At 43.4% G+C, this 23528-nt stretch overlaps 6 protein-coding genes across 6 annotated transcripts; 3 read left to right on the forward strand and 3 right to left on the reverse strand.

Annotated features, from left to right (window-relative positions):
• Nucleotides 1-605: 605 nt before the first annotated feature.
• On the reverse strand, nucleotides 606-4431 carry EAE97_011557 (uncharacterized protein; the record flags this gene model as incomplete). The annotated part of the gene is made up of 2 exons (XM_038882072.1): nucleotides 606-1236; nucleotides 1304-4431. 2 exons carry the CDS (start codon nucleotides 4429-4431, stop codon nucleotides 606-608), a joined length of 3759 nt encoding a protein of 1252 aa, XP_038727123.1.
• Nucleotides 4432-5512: 1081 nt separating this feature from the next.
• On the forward strand, nucleotides 5513-7171 carry EAE97_011558 (uncharacterized protein; the record flags this gene model as incomplete). The annotated part of the gene is made up of 1 exon (XM_038882073.1): nucleotides 5513-7171. One exon carries the CDS (start codon nucleotides 5513-5515, stop codon nucleotides 7169-7171), a length of 1659 nt encoding a protein of 552 aa, XP_038727124.1.
• A 1370-nt stretch (nucleotides 7172-8541) lies between these two features.
• EAE97_011559 (uncharacterized protein) lies at nucleotides 8542-10221 on the forward strand (the record flags this gene model as incomplete). The annotated part of the gene is made up of 3 exons (XM_038882074.1): nucleotides 8542-8690; nucleotides 8747-8874; nucleotides 8930-10221. The coding sequence occupies 3 exons, from the start codon at nucleotides 8542-8544 to the stop codon at nucleotides 10219-10221; spliced, it is 1569 nt and encodes a 522-aa protein (XP_038727125.1).
• A 781-nt stretch (nucleotides 10222-11002) lies between these two features.
• EAE97_011560 (uncharacterized protein) lies at nucleotides 11003-11731 on the forward strand (the record flags this gene model as incomplete). Its single annotated transcript, XM_038882075.1, has 4 exons — nucleotides 11003-11104; nucleotides 11156-11330; nucleotides 11427-11455; nucleotides 11510-11731. 4 exons carry the CDS (start codon nucleotides 11003-11005, stop codon nucleotides 11729-11731), a joined length of 528 nt encoding a protein of 175 aa, XP_038727126.1.
• A 408-nt stretch (nucleotides 11732-12139) lies between these two features.
• EAE97_011561 (uncharacterized protein) lies at nucleotides 12140-13071 on the reverse strand (the record flags this gene model as incomplete). The annotated part of the gene is made up of 3 exons (XM_038882076.1): nucleotides 12140-12890; nucleotides 12960-12989; nucleotides 13046-13071. 3 exons carry the CDS (start codon nucleotides 13069-13071, stop codon nucleotides 12626-12628), a joined length of 321 nt encoding a protein of 106 aa, XP_038727127.1. The 3' UTR covers nucleotides 12140-12625.
• A 951-nt stretch (nucleotides 13072-14022) lies between these two features.
• Nucleotides 14023-16824, reverse strand: EAE97_011562 (uncharacterized protein; the record flags this gene model as incomplete). Its single annotated transcript, XM_038882077.1, has 4 exons — nucleotides 14023-15494; nucleotides 15550-16414; nucleotides 16469-16747; nucleotides 16822-16824. The coding sequence occupies 4 exons, from the start codon at nucleotides 16822-16824 to the stop codon at nucleotides 14023-14025; spliced, it is 2619 nt and encodes an 872-aa protein (XP_038727128.1).
• Nucleotides 16825-23528: the final 6704 nt, after the last annotated feature.

Consider the following 23528-nt stretch of genomic DNA (forward strand, 5'->3'; position numbering starts at 1 on the left):
ATGTGTTGGTTAACATGTTGGAAACGGCACCAATAACCATTAGGTTCCAGACTTCATAATTTTACTGCATAAAAATCGATGCAGAGTATGATTGATTCACTTGATTGAGGATGTGTGTCGTAAAAGCCGCGAAGCCGTTTGAGTCAAGGTAAAGCTTGCTTAAGCGACACTTGATTTTAGTTGAAGATTTCAATTTTAATCAGGGACAGAACAAATTTGAAGACTGGCACCTATGATAGCTTGATAATAACAAGAAAGCTATACTATAGCCAGAAAGGATTCGAAAGGATCACGATCGTCAATGAAAAGTACACAGTAAACAAATCTACATTGCTTAAATCATCATCGTTCATTCATTTATACCCTGTGGTTTAATTACATCAAGCTAGCCTCTAGTGACCCCTAAAACAGCAACATTCCATCCTATTTGATCTTGCACAAGCTAACGACAATGTTTACTTGATTGTCAAAACAACAGCTAGCCAATGATGAGAAGTATGGTCAAGCAGCAAAGCATGTTCCTCAACCAATGCATGCAATTACAAAAAAACTGCATTCCCCAACCTAAACTCCCATTCATATTCATAAATCATTCAAATCTGACCTCACAATCCGCCATCGAATCTTTTCGCAAGTGGACTTCCCACCTTTGGTGCCCACTGCAAACTCTTCCTCCTAGCAGCCATCAATCTCATCATGACACTCTGATCTTTTTCCTTCCTCAAGAAACCCATGCCGTCTCCCGAGTTTCCACTTCCACTGCTCTCATCCTCATCAAAGTTTACAAACTTCTTATTTCCACCTGGAGCTGTCATCTGCACCAATTTATCCTTCTTAAAATAATAAGGCGTTTGGGCACCTGGAGTTTCCGCACCCCACAATCCTTCTTCTGCATATGCACTGATTGTTTCCGGAGCGGGTGTAGCGGGAACAGGGCTTAACATCCAATTATCGTCACCCAATTCATCAACTTCACCCTCTTCATTGGAAATAGGCGATTTTTGCCACTGTGTCGATTCTCTTCTCTTAGATTTGAGGTTCAGTGGTGTGGTATCCGGATATGTCAAGGTTGAATATGTAGATTTTGCAGGTACAGTTGATGGGACGAGGGTGCCGTTGAGATTAGCAAGTGCGCGAGGTTCCATACTCTTACGACGACGTGCACCTCCTCGAGGAACCATGGCTGTATCAACTGCATAAGAAGCTTCATCGAGCCATTGGTTTTCACGTTCACAACTGTTGATCTTGTTAGCGAACTGGTACAAAATAAGGTATGCCTACCAAAAAGAACTAATAAACTCACTCTAAAACCCAACCAACACCAACACAAGAAACTACTCCTCCAGTTTGTTTAGCTTTCTCGAGTGTTCTCTTTCCACCATCTTTGAAAACAATATGAGTAATTCCAATTTTGCTTTTGTCATCACTGTTTGGATTCCATGACCATGTCTTAACACATTTGGCGCCCATCTGTGTAAGCAATTCGGTGAATAAACCACTAGCATCAGCGCCTTCAGTGGTATGTACATCAACAAAGACTACAACTCCCTTCAAAAGTGCTGTGTTGAGATCAGGACGTGGTGTACGGGCTGGCGTGGCGACTGTGGACCAAGTGACAGTCTCTGACTTAATAGGAGTAGCAAATTGTTGGCTATCGCCATTTTCAGTGGATTCCTCTTGTGGAGATTTAGGTGTACTCTTGGATGGCGAGTATGAGATCACGGTATTATTACGAGATAATGAGCTAGCTGGACGTGCAGCTGGAAGTTTCGAACTACTAGCGCTTCTCTTCGCTTGTGATGGCCGCATTGGAGTTTCATGAGCACCTTTAAGTGGCACTTTTGCGACGGTATGGAATGTTCTCTCGGTCAAAACACGCTTGGGGGTCGTGAAAGCTGCTGGTGCAGTTGGTGATTGAGGTGCAGGTGCCAAAAGTGCGGGATCGATTAACATTTCATTTTCATCTCCATATTCTTGGCTAGCGTCAGAAGGACTAGGCTCTCGCTCAGGTATTGGCTCTTCAAGACTGCCAATGATCGTTGTTTCATGTTCTTTATCTTCGCCGTTTTCTTCGTGGTTCTCTGCAATGACAAGTCCTTCATCTTCATCATTTTCTTCGTGCTCCTCTGCAATCTCATTTTCATCGTCATTGCCTGCTTCAAATGCCTCGGGATCCAGCATCGACAACTCATCAGCTTCTTCTGCGAGGTCCAGATCTTCCTCCAGGAGTTCAATATCCTCGAACTCTGGCTCACTGGTCTCAGCTTCAAGAGCATCAAGTGGAATAGATTCGTTTTCGGCCATGTTGAGTTCCTCTCGAATCTTCATCTCATCCTCGAAGTAACTACTCTTAGCTGGAGAACCTGCAGCCGTATTCAAATCGGCAAACACCTCATTCGCTGATACCTTTCGTGCGGGTGAGGCAGGGTCAGCAATTTCATCCTCGATTTCAGCAAATTTTTCAGGGCTTGCAGCCATCCAGTTGCTGAGTTGTTTTGCTAAAGGAGTGAAACCAATCTTTTCCTGATTGAATCTACTCGAAGATCGCATCGCTGATTTGATTGTAGTCATTTTAGGGGTCTTGTTGATGTTACCAAGCCGGACTGGTGTTGCAGGAGAAGAAGCGAAGTCGTTAGTGGAAACCTGAAATTTGGCAAGCGGGGCAAATGAATGTTTTTTAGCCGCAGGAGCAAGCTCATCTTCTGAGTCTGTGTTGTCGTCGATCGGTTCTTCGCGGAGCTCAAAAGAACTACCAGTATTTTTACGGGGAGGCGAGCATGGGGGTGTAGTGCTCTGAGCTTCGATAGTCCCGACTACTTCATTTTTATTTTCAGTGACCATTGGGTCGTCAAATTCTTCTTGAGCATCATCCACGACAAGTTCTGCGTGTTCGTCTGTTTGAGATGGAAGTTCAACCGCAGGTGACAAAGCTGGATCAGCAGAGCGCGGCATAATCGATGAGAGTCGACCGGAGAATTCTAGAACGGGAGTTGGCAAAGAGGTCGTCTCCTTCGAGATTGGACTGTCATTGGAAACACTGTTTTTGGGAGCGCTTGAAGGTATTGGAGGAAACATCAGACCAGGACGGATTGCGCTTTTCATGAGAGTTCTCGGGGTTTCAAATTTTGAAATCTTAAAGGTGCTGGCTTTTGGAGTGGCATCAAATATTGAAGCACCCTGATTGGTCCTGATTGGTGACCCAGCTTCATCGACTTTGGTAGGTGATTTTGGTCTTCGAGCTGGCGATTGAAGAAGAGGTGCTTTGAAAGGAGATGCGGTCGCTGAAGGTTCTGGTGCAAACAAATTTGGTTTGAAAGGTGATCGCATGCTATGTCCAAATTCAAATCTTTGCGCATTTGATTTCAATGTCTCCTTGAAAGGTGATGATTGTGGTGGGCGTCGAGCAGGGCTTGTCATTGTTGATGCATTGAAAATCTGGGTAGGTTCCATTAAAGGTTTATCAGCAAATGATGTAGGTATATCCAGTTTCTTCTCTGCAGTTTGTGGGGGTCGACGAGCTGGACTCATCATACTAGATGCATGGAAATCCAGTTTAGTTCCTTCTATAGGTTTTTGTGCTGCAAGGGATTTCGAGAAATCAATCTTTTTCGCAGTATCAAAGATACTTCCTGGTGGTTTGACAGGACTCTTCATCAATGATTTCATTGGAGTCTTTACTGTTGTCGATAATTCATCGTCTGACGACTGTTCCTTTTGCGCATTAACTTGTGTCGCTTTCTTCGGGCTTAACGGTAATGGTTTCTCTACCTTCTCGTCCTGGCCAGGCTTGGCTCTAGCACGAGTTGCACGAGTTGAAGCTGTTGCAGATGATACAGGCTTTCGAACCGGTTTTGCTCGCAGTCCTGAGGCGGTTTCTGCAGCCTTGGGCTTTGCTCGTGAGGATGGTAAAATATTCTCCTTGTCTGGTTCCTCAAATTTGACCCTCTTCTTCGGTCCCATGGCGCGTGAAAGCGTAGCAGAAGGAGCACGTGTGCGAGTTGTTTTCTGTGCAGGTTCCTCGACCACAATTGATTCTGGTTCCGCCTGAGATGCATCTTTCCTTGGTCGACCTCTTGCAGGTTTGGGGGGTGGAGGGGCTGGTGCTTCGATTGTGACTTTCTTTGGTCGACCTCGAGTTGCTCTTACAGGAGCCATGGTTTCCTCTGCCTCCGTTTCCACTTGTACATTGGTTTTTCTCGGTCGCCCGCGAGTGGGTTTTGGTTCTGGTTTGGTCTCTTCTCCTAATTCGTCGTTTTGTTCTTCATCATCTTCATCTGCTCTAGTCTTTCTCTTCGTACTCATTGTAACGGCGGTGGCCTTGGTTGCTTTCGATACGGCAGGTGCAGTTCTGGAAGATTTGACTCCAGTATCTTTTGTTGACTTTGCGGCTGCCCTCGCGCGGGTGACACGTTTTGGTGGTGATGGATCCATGATTGTAAATTATCCGACTTGTCGAGGTTAGTAAAAGTTTGGATTCAATCTCTAGATAGAGTTACATTTGACGCGATTTAAAATAAATGTAAGCAAGTCTTGAAATTTTAGTAAGAGTGAATGTTGATTTCATTTAGGAAGTACGGTAAGGTAAGGATTTCAAGCTAATGCAAGGATAATTATTGATAAACATTTTCACGGGTCTCACGTTGGCGGATCAACGAGCGCTGATCACGTGTCGAGAACCATGTTGAGCAACACGTCATGTCAAAATGTCTTGTACGAAGTACTCCAGCTACTGTACGATGTCTCGATATGTATCCGTGGACGTACCTCCAGCTAGCACAGGTCTCGCTTCAACCTCGTGACTGGAGTCTTGCGTCTTGATTGAAACCTTTCTTCTATTGCAACTTGATGATGGATACAAATCATAAGTACAGGAGATATTGGTTGAGTATGGGAAGTAGTCTTACATCGGTCCACGGGCTGCCATTTCAAAGGTGCAGGTGGATTCAATAGAAAGAAAGAATGGAGCATCTATCTCTCCCTGCAGCTGCTTTCAAATATCAGCAACACAACATTACAATCTATGAATCCTAACAAGAAGAATATCAAATCCATATATAATATACTTGATTCTTCGTCATGAACCAATCTATCCAGATATCAACATGAGGTTCTCGTGCATCTTTGACACTTTGCACAAGGCAAGGCAGTTCCACAATTTCTGTTCGACCTGGATCATGCTATCTCATAGTGACCTCATCGACATCAACACGGAACAATGCTTGAAAATACAATTTTCAACAAAACAAATGCAAGTCATCATCTCACAAATAACAATCTTACAAGGTTAGGTCTCAAGGGCTCGTCGTTTTATTATTTGTCCTGGGAAGAGTGACACACGGCGCACAAATTGTTTTGCGCCACCACGCAGCTGAATCGCGTCAAATAATTTTTAAAAGCAATAAGGTATTTTCAAGTGCAGTCAAAACTATCCTTCTGTTGACATCTCTCTCTCTCTCTCTCTTTCTCCATCTCTCTCTTCTGCTTGGTCTACGCTGCCATTGGGCAAGAAGGAATGTCGAGCTTCTTCACTGCAAACATAGCCGATCCTCCAAGTCCTCGAGATGTCGTTGGCACCTATCGTCAAATCTTCGAAAATCGCGTATCGGAAGGAACACTTCGACCTATGGTTGTACCATATAATCTCTATGGCTTTATACTACTAGGAATTTATCTCTGTGTGCGGCATACGAATCGTCCAACATTATACAAGGCGCGGTGGATTGTGTTGGCTGCTATAATATGGTTTCAGCTCAAAACACTATGGCACACCAGCAGCACGAATGTGGCAATCAGTTTCGTGGCAGGCTTGATGAGTATTTATGGAATCGTTACAAGTTTGACCTGGTTGTTATTTATGCGGCCACAATTCGATGCTAAGAGGATTGAGAAAAGGAAGATTCAGGAAAACAAAATCATTACAAAGGATAACAAGCGAACAACTAAAGCATATGGAGATGATATTCAATCAGATGCAAGGCGGCGCATTAGAGTAAGTGGAGAAGAAAACAAACTTTCCACTGGCTCAAAGACGTCAAACGGCAAAGATATAGGGCCGCTTCATGGGCAATCGGTAAATGAGATAACAGAATCTCAGTACTATTGGCAATCGTACCCAGATGGTATTCCGGAGAGATTGGACTGGATATCCGACTTGATCATCAATTTTCGTGGGCCAGGTTGGAGCTGGGCAATTCCCAATATACCAAAGCCACCTCCATCCGTCTACAACAAATTAGGAGAGCCTGCAGATGAGGCAGCGAAACATGATATATCTAGAACAGGAATCAAGCGCTTTAACAAAAGAAGTGAACTTTTCAGGGCTCAAGTTCCCCGTTTCATTGCTGGATATTTCTTACTTGACGTAGTCAAAACTATCATGATGAATGATGCATATTTTTGGCTTGGTCCCAACAATTATGCTATGCCTCCACATGTTGCAGTAATGTCTCCAATCATACGCTCTCTCTATCGCGAGCTTTTATCAATGGCTGGGGTACTCATTTCTTTAGACGTGGTTTTTCTTTTGGCCCCTCTTGTAGGATGTTTACTTCTCGGCCCATCCTCATTCATGGGTCTCAGGGGTGAAGCATGGTACTACCCAACCACATGGGGTTCTTTTTCGGTCATTGCAAATAAAGGCCTTGCCGGGCTGTGGGGAGGTGCTTGGCATCAAATATTCCGTCTCATATTCTCCTCACCAACAAACTATTTGATCACAAATAGATATTTAGATGCCAAGTCCTCAACTACAAAGCTCGTCGCTTCGGTCTTTGCCTTTGGTATATCTGGAATCTTGCATGCTGGTGGTAGTATATCTCAAATTCCCGAAACAAGACCATGGAATCCACCTAAATTTTTCATGCTGCAAGCGGTTGGAATTTTTTTGCAAACTGGCCTTTGTGCCTTCTTGTCTCAATACATCAAGAATACCCCAAAGCCAGTAAGGCAAGCAACGAATGTAGTCTATGCATTATCATGGGGTCTACTGACTGGATGGTTAATAGCGGATGACTTCGCTAGAGGCGGAATCTGGCTATATGAACCCATTCCCATTTCATTACTTAGAGGATTGGGATTTGCTGGTAAAGATCATGGGTGGTGGTGTTGGGAGCATGTAGGGCTTGGATGGTATACTGGAAAGCATTGGTGGGAGAGTGGCTTTACAATATAAGACGGTTAGAATTTATGATTTATGAATATTGCATTTCATGGCAGCATGGAGTCCGAAGGTTGGAGTTAATAGTATTTGAGGAAACAAAAATCATGCCTTGAGCGAGAGGCAAACGCTTAGTGGGAGCAAGATTTCACTGGTTCAAAGCGCAGTCTAAGGATGACGAGTTATTGCATCTCCATCTCTTTGGTGCATCAATCCTCTTCGTGGCTTTAATAATGCTGAAGAGTCTACGACTTTTTGAATATCAAACACTTTCGAACCTGCACTACATTCCAAATTCAAGAGAATTTAAGGACGTGTACGTAGAGGGATTGAGAAACCCAAGTAACACTAATGATATTCCTATTCGAATCTATAGCTTCATCGTATGCATTTTACTAACTGAATCTACGTTATCTCTTCCTCCCATGCAGCAATAGACACCCATTTCGCACATACTGGATTCGCGTCGATTATGGAATCGCAACCAAAAAAAACACAGACCCCTTCTCGAGAGCACCTCAACAATAATGCTAACATCTTATCATGTCATTACTTCGCATAAATCCGCTCACAAAGGTTAAAATCTCAGCCCCAACCTGTCAACATTTACCGAACGAAGAACCGCGCGAACTTTATTAAAAGCTCCCAACCCAAATTCAAACTTTAAGGTCCCGGATGAAAGGGCAGGAAAGCATTCCATCATTTAAGTACACTATCCCCATCCCCACGAAAAGGCCAAGTTCCCCATCCCCACAATCTGCCAAGCAGGAGCACACGCGGCATGAATTTCGTTCGCGTTTGGCTGTGCATGCATGTGTGTGTATGCTTGGCCACGGCAACCTCTCATGTGTCTTTGCTCTCTTATCTCCTCTATACCCCCGACCATGATCAACACTAATTTAATCAAACCCCAACATGCTTGGTAATGTGCTTTCCAAGCTTAATTTGTCGATAAGTAGATGGCTCACGTTCGGTACTAGTCTACTTACATTCATCTAAGTCATGTCAACGTCCCGCTTTCGTATTGACTGACCGACTCTCACTAACCAAGAAGGTCCTAAGTAGCGCCCACACGATTAGATACGTGAATTCTACTCGCTTTGGAGCTGAGCATGCGATGTTTAGTTTGTGGGGTAGCGACATGTGAAGGTGGACGGGTGTGGAGTGCCAGGTGTTAGCCCAAGGCAAACCCCGCGTTTTCGCTTCCCCAGATTTATTTCAATTCTACATTTTGTTGAAAGATGGGGGGTGTGATGAAAATCCGGAGTTATAAAACATTCCGTATTCCCCGTCGAAAGATGGGGATTATTTTTCTTCATCGGTTCAATTGGAAGTGGATTATTTTTCCTTCGATTTTGATATAGAATACTACCTCATTTTGCATTATGGGACCTCAAAATATTAATGCTGAGGAGAAATCGGTTGGGGTGGAGTCCAGAGATGAGAAACCTGGCGTCTTTCATGATGAGCATTCGGAGCATCTAAATAAGGGTGCTCATGCAATTGCAGAGAGAGGCAATGCAGCGACTGATAGGTTAGTAGTCTGAGATGTTCCTTGTCGCTTGGAATCGCTGCTTATTCGGATTATAGCCATGGCCAGTCACTTGTTACATTTGATCCCGTTGCGGAAAGAAAGTTGAGATTGAAGATTGATTTGATGATTGTTCCTACCGTGGCATTATTATATCTATTTTGTTTTATCGATAGAGCAAACATAGGTGAGTTAGAATACTTCTCCATTCACATCGGATGATACTAATATCGATGTTCAAGGCAATGCCAAATTAGCAGGACTTGAGAAGGATCTAAATATGAAGGGATACGACTATAACAAAGTCCTATCTATCTTTTACATCTCATATATCATCTTTGAAATCCCCGCGAATATGGCATGCAAATGGATGGGCCCAGGATGGTTCATCCCAGGAACTTCGTTAGCGTTTGGGATTTGCTCTATTGCCACCGCATTCGTGCACAACATCCACGCGATCTCAGGCGTTCGTTTCCTCTTGGGTATCTTTGAGGCAGGTATGCTGCCTGGTATCGCATACTATCTTTCCCGTTGGTATCGACGATCTGAATTGGCTTTCCGTCTATCGTTGTATATTGTCATGGCCCCATTGGCTGGCGCATTTGGAGGTTTGCTCGCCTCGGGGATTCTAAAACTTCCAGGCTTCGGCTCACTTCACACTTGGCGAATGATCTTCGCCATTGAAGGTATCATTACCTGTTGTCTCTCACTCATTGCCTTTATCACCCTGACCGATCGCCCTGCCACTGCAAAATGGCTCACGCAGGAAGAGAAAGACCTCGCAATCGCTCGTGTTAAATCCGAGAGAGTTGGCGCTACCGAAGTCCTAGATGCATTTGACACTAAAAAGGTTCTCCGCGGTATCTTCAGTCCAGTCACTCTCGCTACATCCTTCATTTTCCTCCTCAATAATATCACCGTCCAAGGTCTTGCTTTCTTCGCCCCCACAATCGTGAGGACTATTTACCCCACAGCCACTGTTGTCTCTCAACAACTACACACTGTCCCACCTTACGTTGTCGGTGCATTCTTCACAGTTCTTTTCCCATTCCTCAGCTGGCGCTTCGATCGACGCAACATCTTTTTAATCGCAAGCGCCCCCTTGCTTATGTGCGGCTACATCATGTTCCTCGCCAGTGACGATGGCCAAACCCGCTACGGAGCCACTTTCCTCATCGCCAGCGGAGCCTTCTCTTTCGGCGCACTGTGCAATGCTCAAGTCGCTGCTAATGTAGTTTCCGATACCGCGCGCTCTAGCGCAATCGGTACTACTGTCATGATGGGTAATATCGGTGGTCTCATCTCCACGTGGTCATTCTTGCCCACCGATGCACCTAATTACCATATTGGAAATGGGCTCAATCTCGCGACTGGAACGACTATACTGATTTTCTCGATTTTATTGCTCTTTTGGATGAAGATGGATAATAAGAAGCGAGAAGCGAGAGATGTGGATGCGGAGTTGAATGGGTTGAGTCAAATGCAAATCCAGGATTTGGATTGGAGACATCCGGGATTCAAGTGGAAGCCTTAGTTTGGATGGAAATTTGGTTGGCTTATTGTATTTTGGTATTTGTATTAGCTAGGGCAGCTTTTATTATACTGTAGTAGATGACCAATTACGAATTTATCTATGTTTTGAAATGAATTGCGAATAGTAAGGTGCTACATGAGAAACGACTCAATGAACGCTCATACTTTACCTCTTTACTTTCAAATCAATCATTATCCCTTTGATCATCGTGCCATTATTTACTATTATCACTATCCACTTCTTCACCACAAAGATCTAAAACGGCTTTCGTGATTGTCGGGGCTAGGTATTGTGAAGTCCTGGATTATGCTCTGTATATCTTACTTGTCTTGCGATGGTCATTGTTTCAATTGGATCTCTTCAGGGCACACACTCGCTTAGTTATCTTTGTATTCTTTTCTTTCCGTTTCCAGATTGTTATATCGTAGAATCGCTGGAATAGAATTGTTTCGTCATCTCAACGTATTCTGTTTCGATATTGAACTTTGAGAATTGAGATTCGCGAAATTTACTCCTATCTGATGAGGTAGGTAGGTACGAGAGGTCAATACCTTATCATTGGCTATTCAGTATTACTTGGATGACTACTCGCATGATCCTTCTTCTGTAAATCAACAGTTGATGGCACGGAAATGTATATGATTGGTGTTAACATCAACATGATAGGGCAGTTACTGTGGCTATGGGCCACAGCCTAGTACTACTGTGTACTTGATAGCTGAGACTTCTCTCATTCCACATCTACTCTTCTTTATAATCTACTTTCAATCTTCAACTCAATATGTCCGAACAAGTCAGCCAGGTCACCGATACAAATATTACCGATGAAGCCCAGAAAATTGACTATAGCGAATACAGCTGGAGTATCGCATCCGAAGTTACAGTTTGCACTCCTCATCCAATTCTCAAATCTCAGATCTAACATTATCCCCAGGCACGATTACAAGGCACACCCTATGCCAAAATATGGCGGACCAGTATGGAGAAATTCGCAGTCACTAGATCGATCTTCGATACACAAAGAGAACTTGAAGAATTGGTTGCCAACGCACCACTTCCGTCGGATTTGCTCAAGTCCAAGATTGAACCTTTCCTGATTATGCCTACCAGTACGCAAGATGAATGCCATGCTGTTCGGCTTACGCTTCATGGCATTCTTGATATGCCTTGTTATGAGTTTCCGCCCGGGTACCCAACGACGTAAGAAATGGAGATTTTCAGAGAGGATCTAAAGGTGAGAAACTATATTCCTAGTATTTTGTTGTAATATGTTAATACTTATCGACAGAAGCTATTGGGACCAGAAAGAGAAAATTGGTTCTGGAAAATCTACAATGGATTTCCAGGAAATAAAGGAGCTAACACAAAAGAGAGTAATGCAACAAGACAAGAATTGCTTGAGTTATTAGGAGAGCACGAGGAACTTCTCGGAGTATTCAAGAGTACTTGGCCAGCTGGAAACTGGGAAGTTCGCTTTATACCGAGTGGAAGTTATGGTGATGGATTGTAGATTTGAGGGCTGGAGTTTTGTATTTAGAGCCCCTTGAGTGATCAATGTGAAGCTTAGAGAAAGATATTTCTAGTTTGCTATAATGAAATACGGATTTGAAGAATGACTGACGCCAGAAATTCTTCAAGTATAATATAAGTACGAATCAAAGGAGAAATTTAAATTTCCAGCTGAGCCAGCATCTAAATAACTATTTGCCCAAGGTCTGGTATTCAAGTTCTATTGATATCTAAATTCGAAAGATCTCTCCCTTTTGTTTCTCTTCTCTCAAAAGCCAGAACCTTACAAAGTACATAGAATGAAAGAAGTAGAGTTCAAGAATGATCAAAACTTAAACTACCCTACCAAATCATCCATTAAAGACCTCGTAGAAAATAGGCCCTATATTTTGATCATCTTTTCAATCCTCACAGCTTTTGAACTCCAATACCACACGAACATCATATCTCACATAACATTCACTCGTAATCTCCCTCTCCACTTCTCTCTCCAATCTAACTAGCTCCTCAGCAGACAACGAATCGTCCAAGTTTCTCGACGAAACCAACCTCGCCCACCCAAAAATAGCATCCATCGCATTCTTCGCCATAGCCGCTCTCGTCTCTACGATTCGATCCGAACTAACAATATCCTCCACCACATCTCTCATTCCCACACTCCTCAGATCCTCGGAAGAATCTTCCATCCATACGAGAATTTATCCTTCATTCCCTCTTTAAAGCGTGCGCACATGTACCGAGATGCTTGCACGGATGAGTCAATGTCAGAACGGTAATATTGGGTTTCCATCCAATTGCATTCTTCCCACTGGATAGCTCCACCGGGTTTGAGAAGCTTAAGGAGACTCTGTACGATGGTTTTCCACTCTGTGGGGTTTATTCCTGCAGCGAGAAGTCAATCGTGGATGAGATCGTATTTGTTATGTAAGGCTGACGGCGGGGTTTCTTTGATGTTCATGACGCTTAGAGAAACTTGTGGGGACAAGAACTCTTGTGGTGGAAACAAGCTTGGGGGTATATCGAAGCCGTGAAGAACCGCATGAGGGTAGTCCTGTGCAAGTTGAGATAGAAAGAGTCCTGTGCCAGTGCCGATATCTGCTATTGCTGGGGAAGGAGGTGGTTTGGCGGCGATGGAGGGATGGATGAGGTACCCAATGTTTCTGGAAAATTGAGTCAATGATCAAGCAAATCCTTTTGGAGATTTGTGAGTGTAGATAAATACTTCATACCGACTCAGGAGGTCAAATTGCTCATTTAGTCTTTATAATATGTTAGTTTATGGGTATTCTTCAGCGAAGAAGTCTCGAGAAATTACATGTTTTCAGCGTAGATATCAGACATGGTTGATGTATACAAGGAGGAAGATTTCAGAACTGCTGGATCTATGATTGAGAGAAGAAAAACTGTTGAATAAAGAGGTCCAAGAAACATTGAAGGAGATACCATCTTATCTTTCCCTTCCAACCGTTGGCATACGGATCAACAGGGCACTTATCCAACTCCCAACATTTATTAGATTAAATAATTCACTCAGCCGACTCTCCCACAGTATCTATCTATTGCCACTCGACAGATTGTATCAACTTTGCGCGATTTGATGCAAGGTCCCGCATTATTACATACCTACATCTCAAGCTCTATATCGCATACAAAAATCACACCCAAAAAGAAAGCACAACAAATTCTTGTTCAGGAGAAAAAATTCATATACAACCACCCTTCATTCAATTTTCTAAATACAACTAACTAACTACTAAACACAAAATACCTCCGTCATTATATCAATGACATGAATGTCCAGATTCATATTCCTTTCAACAATAATTCATTTCTTTTCCTTCTCTCCATCAATCCATCTTTCTGTTTACCATTGACTTTTCCGATCCTCTGTCTTGCCAACACCAGATTGTTTCTCAAAATCGCGAAGAAAGGAAAAGGAAGGACAAGTGAAATAATCAATCTAGTAAAGGAAAAGAAAAAACTCCATGACAATGCCGGCTCCCCAAAAGGAGATTGCTCTCGGAGTATTCGTTGAAAGAAGAGATAAGGAAGACAAGGAAAACAAGACTTTCGTCTGATCTAAACGAAAATGAAAAGGAGAAAAGAAAGAAACATTGGAGAATAGATCTCCATACAATTAAGTAAATCTCGCCCGAACTCCGCTATTCACAGAAGGTGTTCATTCATAAAGGTCATCATCAAATCAAAATGTGGTATCAAACCCCGCCCATCCATCCATCCATCCATCCATCCATCCATCAAACAAGTCATCAAGTCATAATCCACCAAGCCCTAAATCATACTCCCATTAACATTAACCTCATACCCCTCACTCTTTTGTTTCAACGCCTTAGCCAACATCAACTCTCTCATCCAATCAATCCTCTCATCTCTACTCCTCACCGCAAAATAATGCGTTTTATTATTCGCTCCTGCATTGCCCACGCCACTCGGCATCAAGCTATCTCTCTTTCTCAATTTCACACCCTTTTCAATCGCCTGCGGAATCAATTGGAAAGCAAAAACGTCAACTTTCTTGTCTCGATCATTTCCGCGTCCCATCGCAATATTTACTCGTTTAAACGCTGCGTTGAGTTTAGAAGAGGAGGCTAAAGATGAACACGCAATGGCGTAATCGTCAACATCGATGTATTCTAAAACATCGAGAGCACGAGCATCTTTGTGCATGGCGAGAGTGGTGCCGCGGAGTGTGAAGTGATGTTCATGCCACTCGTGACGAAGCATCTTGGTGCGGCGCTTTTTCATCCAGCCAGCATAGGAAGGTGTGTCTTTCTCTGGGGAGGAAGTGTTGGAGGAAGATGTAGAGGAGGAGTGAGGTGGTAGGGGTATCGACGTGGCGCTGTGAGTTGGATTGGGATTTGGACCGCCGAACTGAGCCCATGGATCGGTTGTAGAGTAGGCACGGATAGAGGTCGCGATACCTACTGGATGCGTGGGATCCCTGATGGTGTTTGAACTTTCTGGAAATGTGTGGGCTGGTTCATTGGGAACAATTTGGACTTGAGCTGGCTGGGAAGACTGGGTTGATTGAGTAGCTCGATATTCATCAACTCGGGGAAGAAGAGAGGGACGACGGTTAGAGATACGAGAAAGACTGCGTTGAAGAGAGTTGGCCATCGAGTTGTTGGTAGATGTGTTGGTGATCGGGCGGTAGGTCATATTGGGTGGAACGGACTGAGAAGCCTCTCTCGCGACAGGACTCATAGGTACAGCGGTAACCGGCACGTCCATCTCGGAAAAGGGAGTACCAAATCGATAGACCGACGGAGAGCGGGTTTCGTTGCGGAGCTCTGGAGAGAGAGCTTCTGCGCGGTCCATGTGATAAGGTGAAAATGCGATAGCGCTGTTTGGAACAGCGGTTGCACTACAAGGACCATATCCATTGGCGCTCTGGGATCTGATGGGTTGTTCAGGACGAGGTGGAGGAATGGAAAGTTTAGGCAAGCCTCTGAGACCCGCAATGGGTCCTTTTAGTGGCGGAAACATTTCATATGGAGGGGTTGGAGGTTGTTCGGATGATTGGTTTGGTGCGAGATGCTGGAATCTGATGAATTGCTTCACATTATCTTGAGGATCACGTAATCCAACATCTCTAAGGCTCTCCTCTTCTAAATAACGAAGAGCAGGAGTGGAGCCAGGACCAAGAACATCTGAAGATGCAACAACTGAAGGTACTGCATCAGAGATTGGACGAGCTGTGAGAGCATTTCCCGGATCACCAGCAATGAGTAGTGAGCCACCCTCTATTTTAATTATTAGTGCTAAACTCAAATATTCTGTCGCAAATCGAAAACGTACCTTCGGGACTGATCGGATGATCCTTATTGAAAGCAGCAATCAACCGTTGTTGTTTCCTCCATTTTGAACAGTTTTCTCCCTTTGAGCATTTGTGTGGTTTTGGCATAAGTTGTTCGATACCTACAATTGAGATAGATTCCAAAGGCAAAACAGTCTCGTGTTTATTTGCTCTCTTTGAAGCCTTGCGCCTTCTAGACTGACCTCGCTCTTTGCCATTCGAATAATTCTCTTGTCTACCTCTTTCCGATCTATCTCTTATCAAACGGAATTCTGTGGCTGGAGAAGTTTCTTCGATGGGGGTAATTGGCTTGGGTGTACTTGGAGCACTCCCTCGCAAGATGTGAATCTCGTTCCAAACTTTTGTTCGTTGACCAAATGATGAGATACCCAATTCTCGGAGATCCTCGAATTTAAGAGTGGTCAGAATCGCACCCGAGATGTCATTCTCTTCGAATTTCTCCACAATCGACCATTCGAAACCTGCATCGTGCATCCATCTTGCGACTTGGCGTGGTGTCCAGTGAGTGATGTCATTCAGGTTCAGATCCGCGATATTTTCGGTCAAGAGAGATAATCTCTGGCGCCTCATGGGACTATCTGGTGAGACTGGAGTAGGCGGGCTGACTTGGTGTCGCGGTGTGAGTACTGATGGTTGTGGACTTATCGGTGACATTTCCAAAACATATTGATCCGGGATATCCAGCGACGAGGAAACAGAGCTGCGGAATAGATGGGGTCCCCGAGGTCCTTCGACCGGCTTTTTCGGACCCAAGTCGAAATTGAAGGATTGGAATTCATTTGAGGCCGATGTGGGTGTAAATACTTCTTCGTAGGAGGATAATGTTGTTTCACTCGCTCGACCTCCCTGAATAGTGACATGTCAGTACGAGAGATAACAAGAATGAAACGTTTTACATACTGATCTATAACTTAGACGTGGGTAGTCCAAGTCTTCCTCGAAATCCGATCCATATGCGGCCTCCTCTACATATCGTGGAGTATCTTGGTGATCTTCGAATTCCTCAACATCACTTACATCATCCTCGAAGTCAGTATCGAATACAGTTGCGGATGATAAAGGTCGCTCAGGACGATGCTGTGTTTCTTTGAAACCGAGAAGAGTATCCCGGGGTTGATTCGCGAAACCTCTTTGGTACATGTCCAGCCGAGTGTCGATGGCTGTCAGAGGGGTTGTAGCCTACATTCATCGTAAGATTAGTATGGTACTTCAATATACGTGAGCATATTACTGGCATAGCCTCATCAACTCACCATACTGCCTAGTACAAAGACGGGAATAACAATTGATAACTCGGGCAGTACAAGAATACTTGCAAGACTGCTTGCTTGCCCGTTGCCGGGGGTATCTTCTATGAGCCGAAACAAGTCCAGACGAAATCTTATGAACCGAGATAACGATAAAGCAAATTTGCAGCAAAAACCAAATTCAATCTGACATGAATGAAGCGTAAAATTTCAAAAGGATCAGAAGGAGGAATCGGGGTTAAAGTCAACGGCGTCTAGGACAGTATATGTATCGCCATTTTTGAAACGAAACGATATATCATGGGCCTCAAGTATACCAGAGCTCACCAATGGGCAGTATAACGTCCCGGCATATTTTCTATATTGTGAACTGTGCTCAGCATTCCTGCATGAAGATTGTGACTATTCTTGAGAATAATGCCACACAATGCCACAAGGCCCTCGTTTGTTTCCCTTGAGCCATTGAGACGATCGGGTTGCGACCCTTGCGACCCTACATCGCAGGAAACTTAGACCCAATAAGGAGAATATGCTAGGGTAAGCATGCAGAATACTCACATCCACGCATCTCTCACGCAGGTCAAATGAAGGGAAAAATAGAAGACGTTCCAATAATATTCAAGCTTGGTCAGATGGATCCTGCAGAAAAAATCCATGATTGGTTGTGAATGGTCGGATATTTCTGCATCTACGCGCCGAGTCACATCTTTCTTCGTTTATCCTGGCTAACGCACATAATTCGTCAATTGAATCATTTGATTCGTCCATTGAAGGAGAATTTTCCTACTCTGTATGATTGCTCATGATTTGACCGAGGATGCCCAGAGAAAATCTGCACATCCAGACCCTTTAATTTTTCTCATATCATCCCGCCTTTTTCATCGGGCTATCGGGCACCGGCTTGTGTACCTAAGTATCTAGTCCCGAGACAGAAGAAAATCATTTTAGTCCATAAGGCCAATAAGCAATTGAGAATGCCTTCTATTATCAATATATTGAGCACCAAAACTACTTATGTTGAGTGAGAACTATATTTAAGTGGGAAATTCTCCAGTCTCGTTTAGGCTTTTACGGTGCGGTCCGTTGATGAAGGGGTAATTACTCGAAGTAAAATGAAATTCCAAGGTTGAAGCTTGTTGGAATACTTCAAAAATGTTGTAAGATAATTGGAACCGCTGGTCTAAGATATTACAAGCATGAACACTCACATCAGTAACGGAACTGCAAGAAATTTGTACGTACGGATTATCGGCATTGTTGGAAGTTGTTGGGTGTACGTGATGATAAGGAATAGTTCTAACGATTATCGCCATGGCTATCGCTATCGTCTTCAAAGTAATCGCACTGCCGTCAAAATCGAGAATGGGGGAGGCTGTTTAGAAACTTTGAAAACTGGAGAAACTAAATCCTTCTTTCTTTCTTTTTTTCCATCCTTTCCTCCCCACACTGCCCGAAACCCTGACAAACAATGGGAATGCACATGCGGATCAGAAAGATCCCATCAGGCATCTATTCACTTGTGGAGGTAGAGAGAGAACTGTAAAGTAAGAACCTACTTTCACGACTACTAACATGTACGATACCGAGCCCGAGCCCGCTACAACGTCTTGAAGAGTAGACTATCGATGTAAGACCCTAAAAAGAGGGTATTCCGATGTCCTGCCGCTGCCGGCTTCTCATTCCTGCAAGTATCTATGTATCTAGTTCCATATGTGATGCAATTTAGAAATAATCAGCGTCGGCACATGAATATTACATGCAAGCAAGAGAGGAGAAAAGCAGGACTGTGCTGTGCCGTGCCTGTACTTTACCGTCGCATGCGTTTATCCAACCCAATTCAAGTCTGGAGTGAAGAGATAACAATTAGAATCGATCCTTCCGATGATTCCCCTTTGTTGGATAAATTGTTTCCGTGCTGTAAGGTTCGTCACGTCTGTACCATGCCCTTGTCCTCGGATATTGTTTTCCTGTTAAATATCCCTCCTGGATTGGCAGGTCATGATTGTTCATCAAATGTTATCTTAGAACGGACTTTGCACATAGTCCAGTCGATTCGACTATCGCTGTCGCAGATTTGAAGGCTTCAATTTGCCCCTCATTCGATTCTGTCAATTGTTCAGCATGCTCAATACAAGCCCCACGTATCACGAATACGCGTGCAAGTCATTGACATACATTGATTGATTGATCCATTGGCAAATTGTCTCAGGCCTCACCGTCTCCGTCATCTGCGCAAAATGGTGCATTGTCATGCGATGTACTAATCAGTAAGGTATCGGAAATGCATGGCATTGTAAGTACAAAAGAAAAGAACGTATGTATGGAAGTGGATTAAATGTAAACATTTTGAAAGTACACATGATGTAGGTTACATTTGTGGAGTTTGAAGTATCGATTTTCATCTGCAGTAGAAAAATCGATTTTTTCCTCAGCAAATCAAACGTTAAATTTTGCATGTATATGTCGAGACCCTAGCCGAATAAACACAGATGCATCAATGGCCTCTCTACCTAAGTAAGTTGATATTTTCTCCCAACCAATTGCAGACGAAAAGAGCACTCACACCATCCTCACATGACTGTTTCTTCATGCGGGTCTCTCCAAAACATTGTGTTCAATCAGATAGGTCACTTCAAGAAGGACCGAAGGTTACATACGGAAGTTTTGGTGGCCAGTACAACATATAATATGCTCCACCATGGTGAAAGTCGAATACATGAGAAAACGAATAGAATCATGAAAGACAGATATTGAAATCGTTGCTGGCTAGCTGGCCTCAATTAGATGATTCTCGGGTAATTGCGCAGTATTCGAAGTCGAATCGCACATCAAGAACCAAGAATTCGGAGATGCAGATGTTTTCTTTGGAAAATATGACATTGGGAACGGAGCAGCAGTCATTAATCGTTACGATATACACAAGTGTGCTGTACTTACTAAGTATGTTCTCTCGCACCTCCGCTTGTACGAAAACAAATAAGCTGGATTATCTAAGTACTATCCGCTTCATTTAAAGATCGTGGATTCAGATCACCAGATCCATTATGCACTTTTACTTTGTTCTCCACATCAATTAATATGGAGATGTGAAGTTGAGCATGCTCGTGCATATCTAGTATATCCATAAATAATCTCCATTTCTTAAAACCTCCTAAACGGTAACCTGGAATTGCGGAACGCTTTTAGTGCAGTGTTCGAAATGGGTAAAGTTCTTACGAGCTGTCAGATGAAAGTTTAATTTCCTAGACAGTAGCTTTGGAGCATTGTCTCCCCCATTCTTATCGGAAAATGACGACGATGATAAAGTTTTCAGGAATTATTTTTGTCTCGGAAAAATAATCAACCTTTCCAACAAGGCAGACAAACAAATAGTCAGCCACTACGATGATATTAGAGATACGATATATGAAACTCTTTCACAAAGGAGAAGGATCATTAAGCTCATCAAAACCTAGTAAAACACGAGGGACGAGAACGTCAGCGTGCCTGCCAATATCACACGATACTGGCTGGAATGACTGAAGGAATCTCCTTTACCCACTCTCGTTGTTATCATTCCGGTACTCCAAGAAGCTTCAGCGAGCCTACCGTTCTCAGGCGATACTGGGATCGTGGAGGGAGCCTTTTACCCGCTCTTGTTGGAAGCAATCCTACATTCTTAGAAGCTTCAAGTTCAGCCTCAGTAATGTCAGCGTACCTACCGTTGTTGGAAGATACTAACAGATACTAACATCGAAAACGGCATCTCTATCCACTCCTGATGCCAGTCCCCCGAAGCCTACTGAGGCTTCACTTTCAGCCTCAGCAATCCTTTGTCTACTTGATGCTTCTAGTTCCTACACCATAACTGGATTGAGCAGTTTACGAAAGTCTTGAAGAGATGCGGGCAAATATCCTGGTTGCATCCTCAACGCACATCACATCATCCCACATGCAGTTTCTTTGAGTGAGGATTCTAGAGCCAAGTGATATATTTCAAATTGTGAAGATATTGTTGACCACTGTCCTCGTACAGGTCCAAGCTTCATGTGTTATCACCTGAAACGAAATTGCGATCTTGTCAACTTCACAAATATTGTAGATGATGATGTTATTTTAAGATTGGATTTCTTGGGAAGATAGGAGGCGAAGGCTTTTGTTGCCTCGATATCCTTCTCTAGCCGGAACCGAGCTTCTTCATCTGTTCCAGATCGTTAGGGAATAGGGAGAAGGCGCGAAAATGGGGAAAAGCTGCGAGTGTAAAGGGATGTGCACGTAAACGTTCGGAGGAGAACGTGCGTACCTTGAACAATTTGTAGAAATGAAGGAAGATTTAACTTGAACTTCTGATTTTGATGATTTTCGTATCACCTCAGCCTTTCTAGGCTTGGTGTTGTTGTACGTATGGGCACGGTGATGATTAGCATATTCTTAGTCAAGACTCAAGCCACATGGCTCGTTGATTGTGAGCTTTGGTGTGGGGGTGAACGGAGCCTCGCTGGCCCACGAAATCCCGGGGATCTAAAAGGGTAATGCAGACGAGTGCGAGAGACTATTGAAAATGTTGATTAATTAGTGACAATTTCTGCAAGACCAACATATGTGAAATGTCCAAAAATAACACTACATTGAGAGCGGCATATGTTGCTAATTAAGGATGAATGTGACGAAATAAGATAGGGATTCAGCAAAAAGACCAACTGATGATCAAGTGATAGGTTAAGAAATGATGCATAATTATTGACAATAAGCGCTTAATTCATACCATTAATAGGATTTTGGTGTGATAGAAAAGGATTGTATTGGATGTGATGAATAGATGAATGTGAGAAGCTTGGATCATTATGTGACATTTCACGACTACTTGGTAGCTTTTCAGTATCTACTAGGTTTTGTTACTAGGTAGTCTCTTCCCTGGTCATACTGCCGAAGAAAATCGTATGTATGAGTCTGGCACAGATGCATCATTGATCTTTTTGACAGAGAAGGAGAAAAACTACCCCTACCTACCGTTATTATCATTCCAGGGGTCACTTTCTGAGGTTGCATCCGTGTCCTAATCCTTCCTTCTCGCATTTGAATATTTGCATGGACTTTGGACTTGACTACCTCCTCCACTCTACCCGCCGTTTCCACACTTTACACACCCCACTCCATCAAGCTTTAGTCAACAGAGTTTACCTGATTCTGCACACAAATTGATTCACCGCTGATGATCAATGAAGATTAGGGAAGTGAAGCCAAAATCGCGAGACACAAAGCCTGTAGAGTTAGGGAACTCGGGGGGTCATCGTGATTTCTGATGAGACAAACAGCCAGTTCATTGTAATATCAAAGGCAGGTACTGTGTGTGCAGCTTACGGGGAATAGACACTATGTAGTCAAGAGCTTCCCATGCAGAAATAATATACTACCTTGCACAAGCAGTGTATTGCGGGGGATGTAGTATTGAAAAGACCTGCGTCGTTCCCTCGACCATTATCCTAAAAATCCTGGTTTATCTACATATCAGTTCGTCGGAATGCTCGACCACTTTTTCAATATGCTTCCGGCCGTAAGTTTCTGATTAAATTTCTTCCGATTAGCTTCTCGTTTGTATACTTTTTTTTTTGATCTACACGGAATATTTCACCCCTTCATCAATAGCTTCATTTTCGCTTCCATAAAAGTGAGCGAGAAGCCTAAGCATTCCGTAAAATACTTGATCATCTCGTGCTGTATTACTTTGAATTAAGCTTGAACCACTAAACCATCTAGTTACACTGGCCCAGGTTTTAGACAATTTCCTTCATTCAACTTGATAGCAGAAACTGGCAACCGTTGGCTACGGGTAAAGCCGCTCTTTCCTCGCTAATGCAAGTGGTCACACTTATTGATTGACATCTTCGAATCACAGTCATCAATCCACTCTCCAATTCCCATCCACGAAAATTACAATCATTATTGAAAAACAATTCCGGTATTTTGAATGGCTGCACTCTCATCACCCTGTCGTGATCGATTTCCGCCCAATCTTACTTGACCGCTATTTGTTACAATACGATTGTACGATTATACGATTTGTTCCTCTGTACTCTTTTGGATTGATGATGTCAAAATCTAGTAATTGATTGAATGGAGTGTAATTTCAATCCGTCACATCTCGTGATCCCAAATATCCATTCACCGCTGAATGAAGAGAATTTCACGAAATCACCATGCCGTTGACCGTTGTAGAAAGTCATTCCAACATATTTAATTGGACCATATAGAGAAGTCAGCACGGGATTACGGCAGAAGAGGAGGACTACATCGTACAGTATGTAAGGTTCACATCGGGATTCGGGGTCTCAGTGTTGTATGCGGGCTGGGGTAAAGTAAAGGAATTATGCTGCGGATAAGCAGGCAAAGCAGATATCGATTAGAAAAAAGGCATCGGTACTGTGGATCCGTAAGTTGGCGAATGCTACCCTCGAGAGAGAGAAAAAGGTACGCTCTACCGTTCAATGGTGCAATAGGAAGGTAATGTACCACTTTTTTGCGGGAAGAGGGGATTCTTCGTCATTGTATGTCGGTATCGTATTGGTATTATCTCTTTTCAGGCTTTTGTAAATTGTTGTACTGACCCAAAAGGAAGAAAGACAACGAATCAACAAATAGGACGATTCAAGCAATCTACTTTTCATGTACATGGATATCTATCGCGAAATGGCGAAATGCAGGTGTCCTGCAGAAATGAAGCATAGACCAATATC

This window comes from Botrytis byssoidea (assembly GCF_014898295.1).
Source record: "Botrytis byssoidea strain MUCL 94 chromosome Unknown BBYS_038, whole genome shotgun sequence".
In the NCBI taxonomy this organism is placed as follows: Eukaryota; Fungi; Ascomycota; class Leotiomycetes; order Helotiales; family Sclerotiniaceae; genus Botrytis; species Botrytis byssoidea.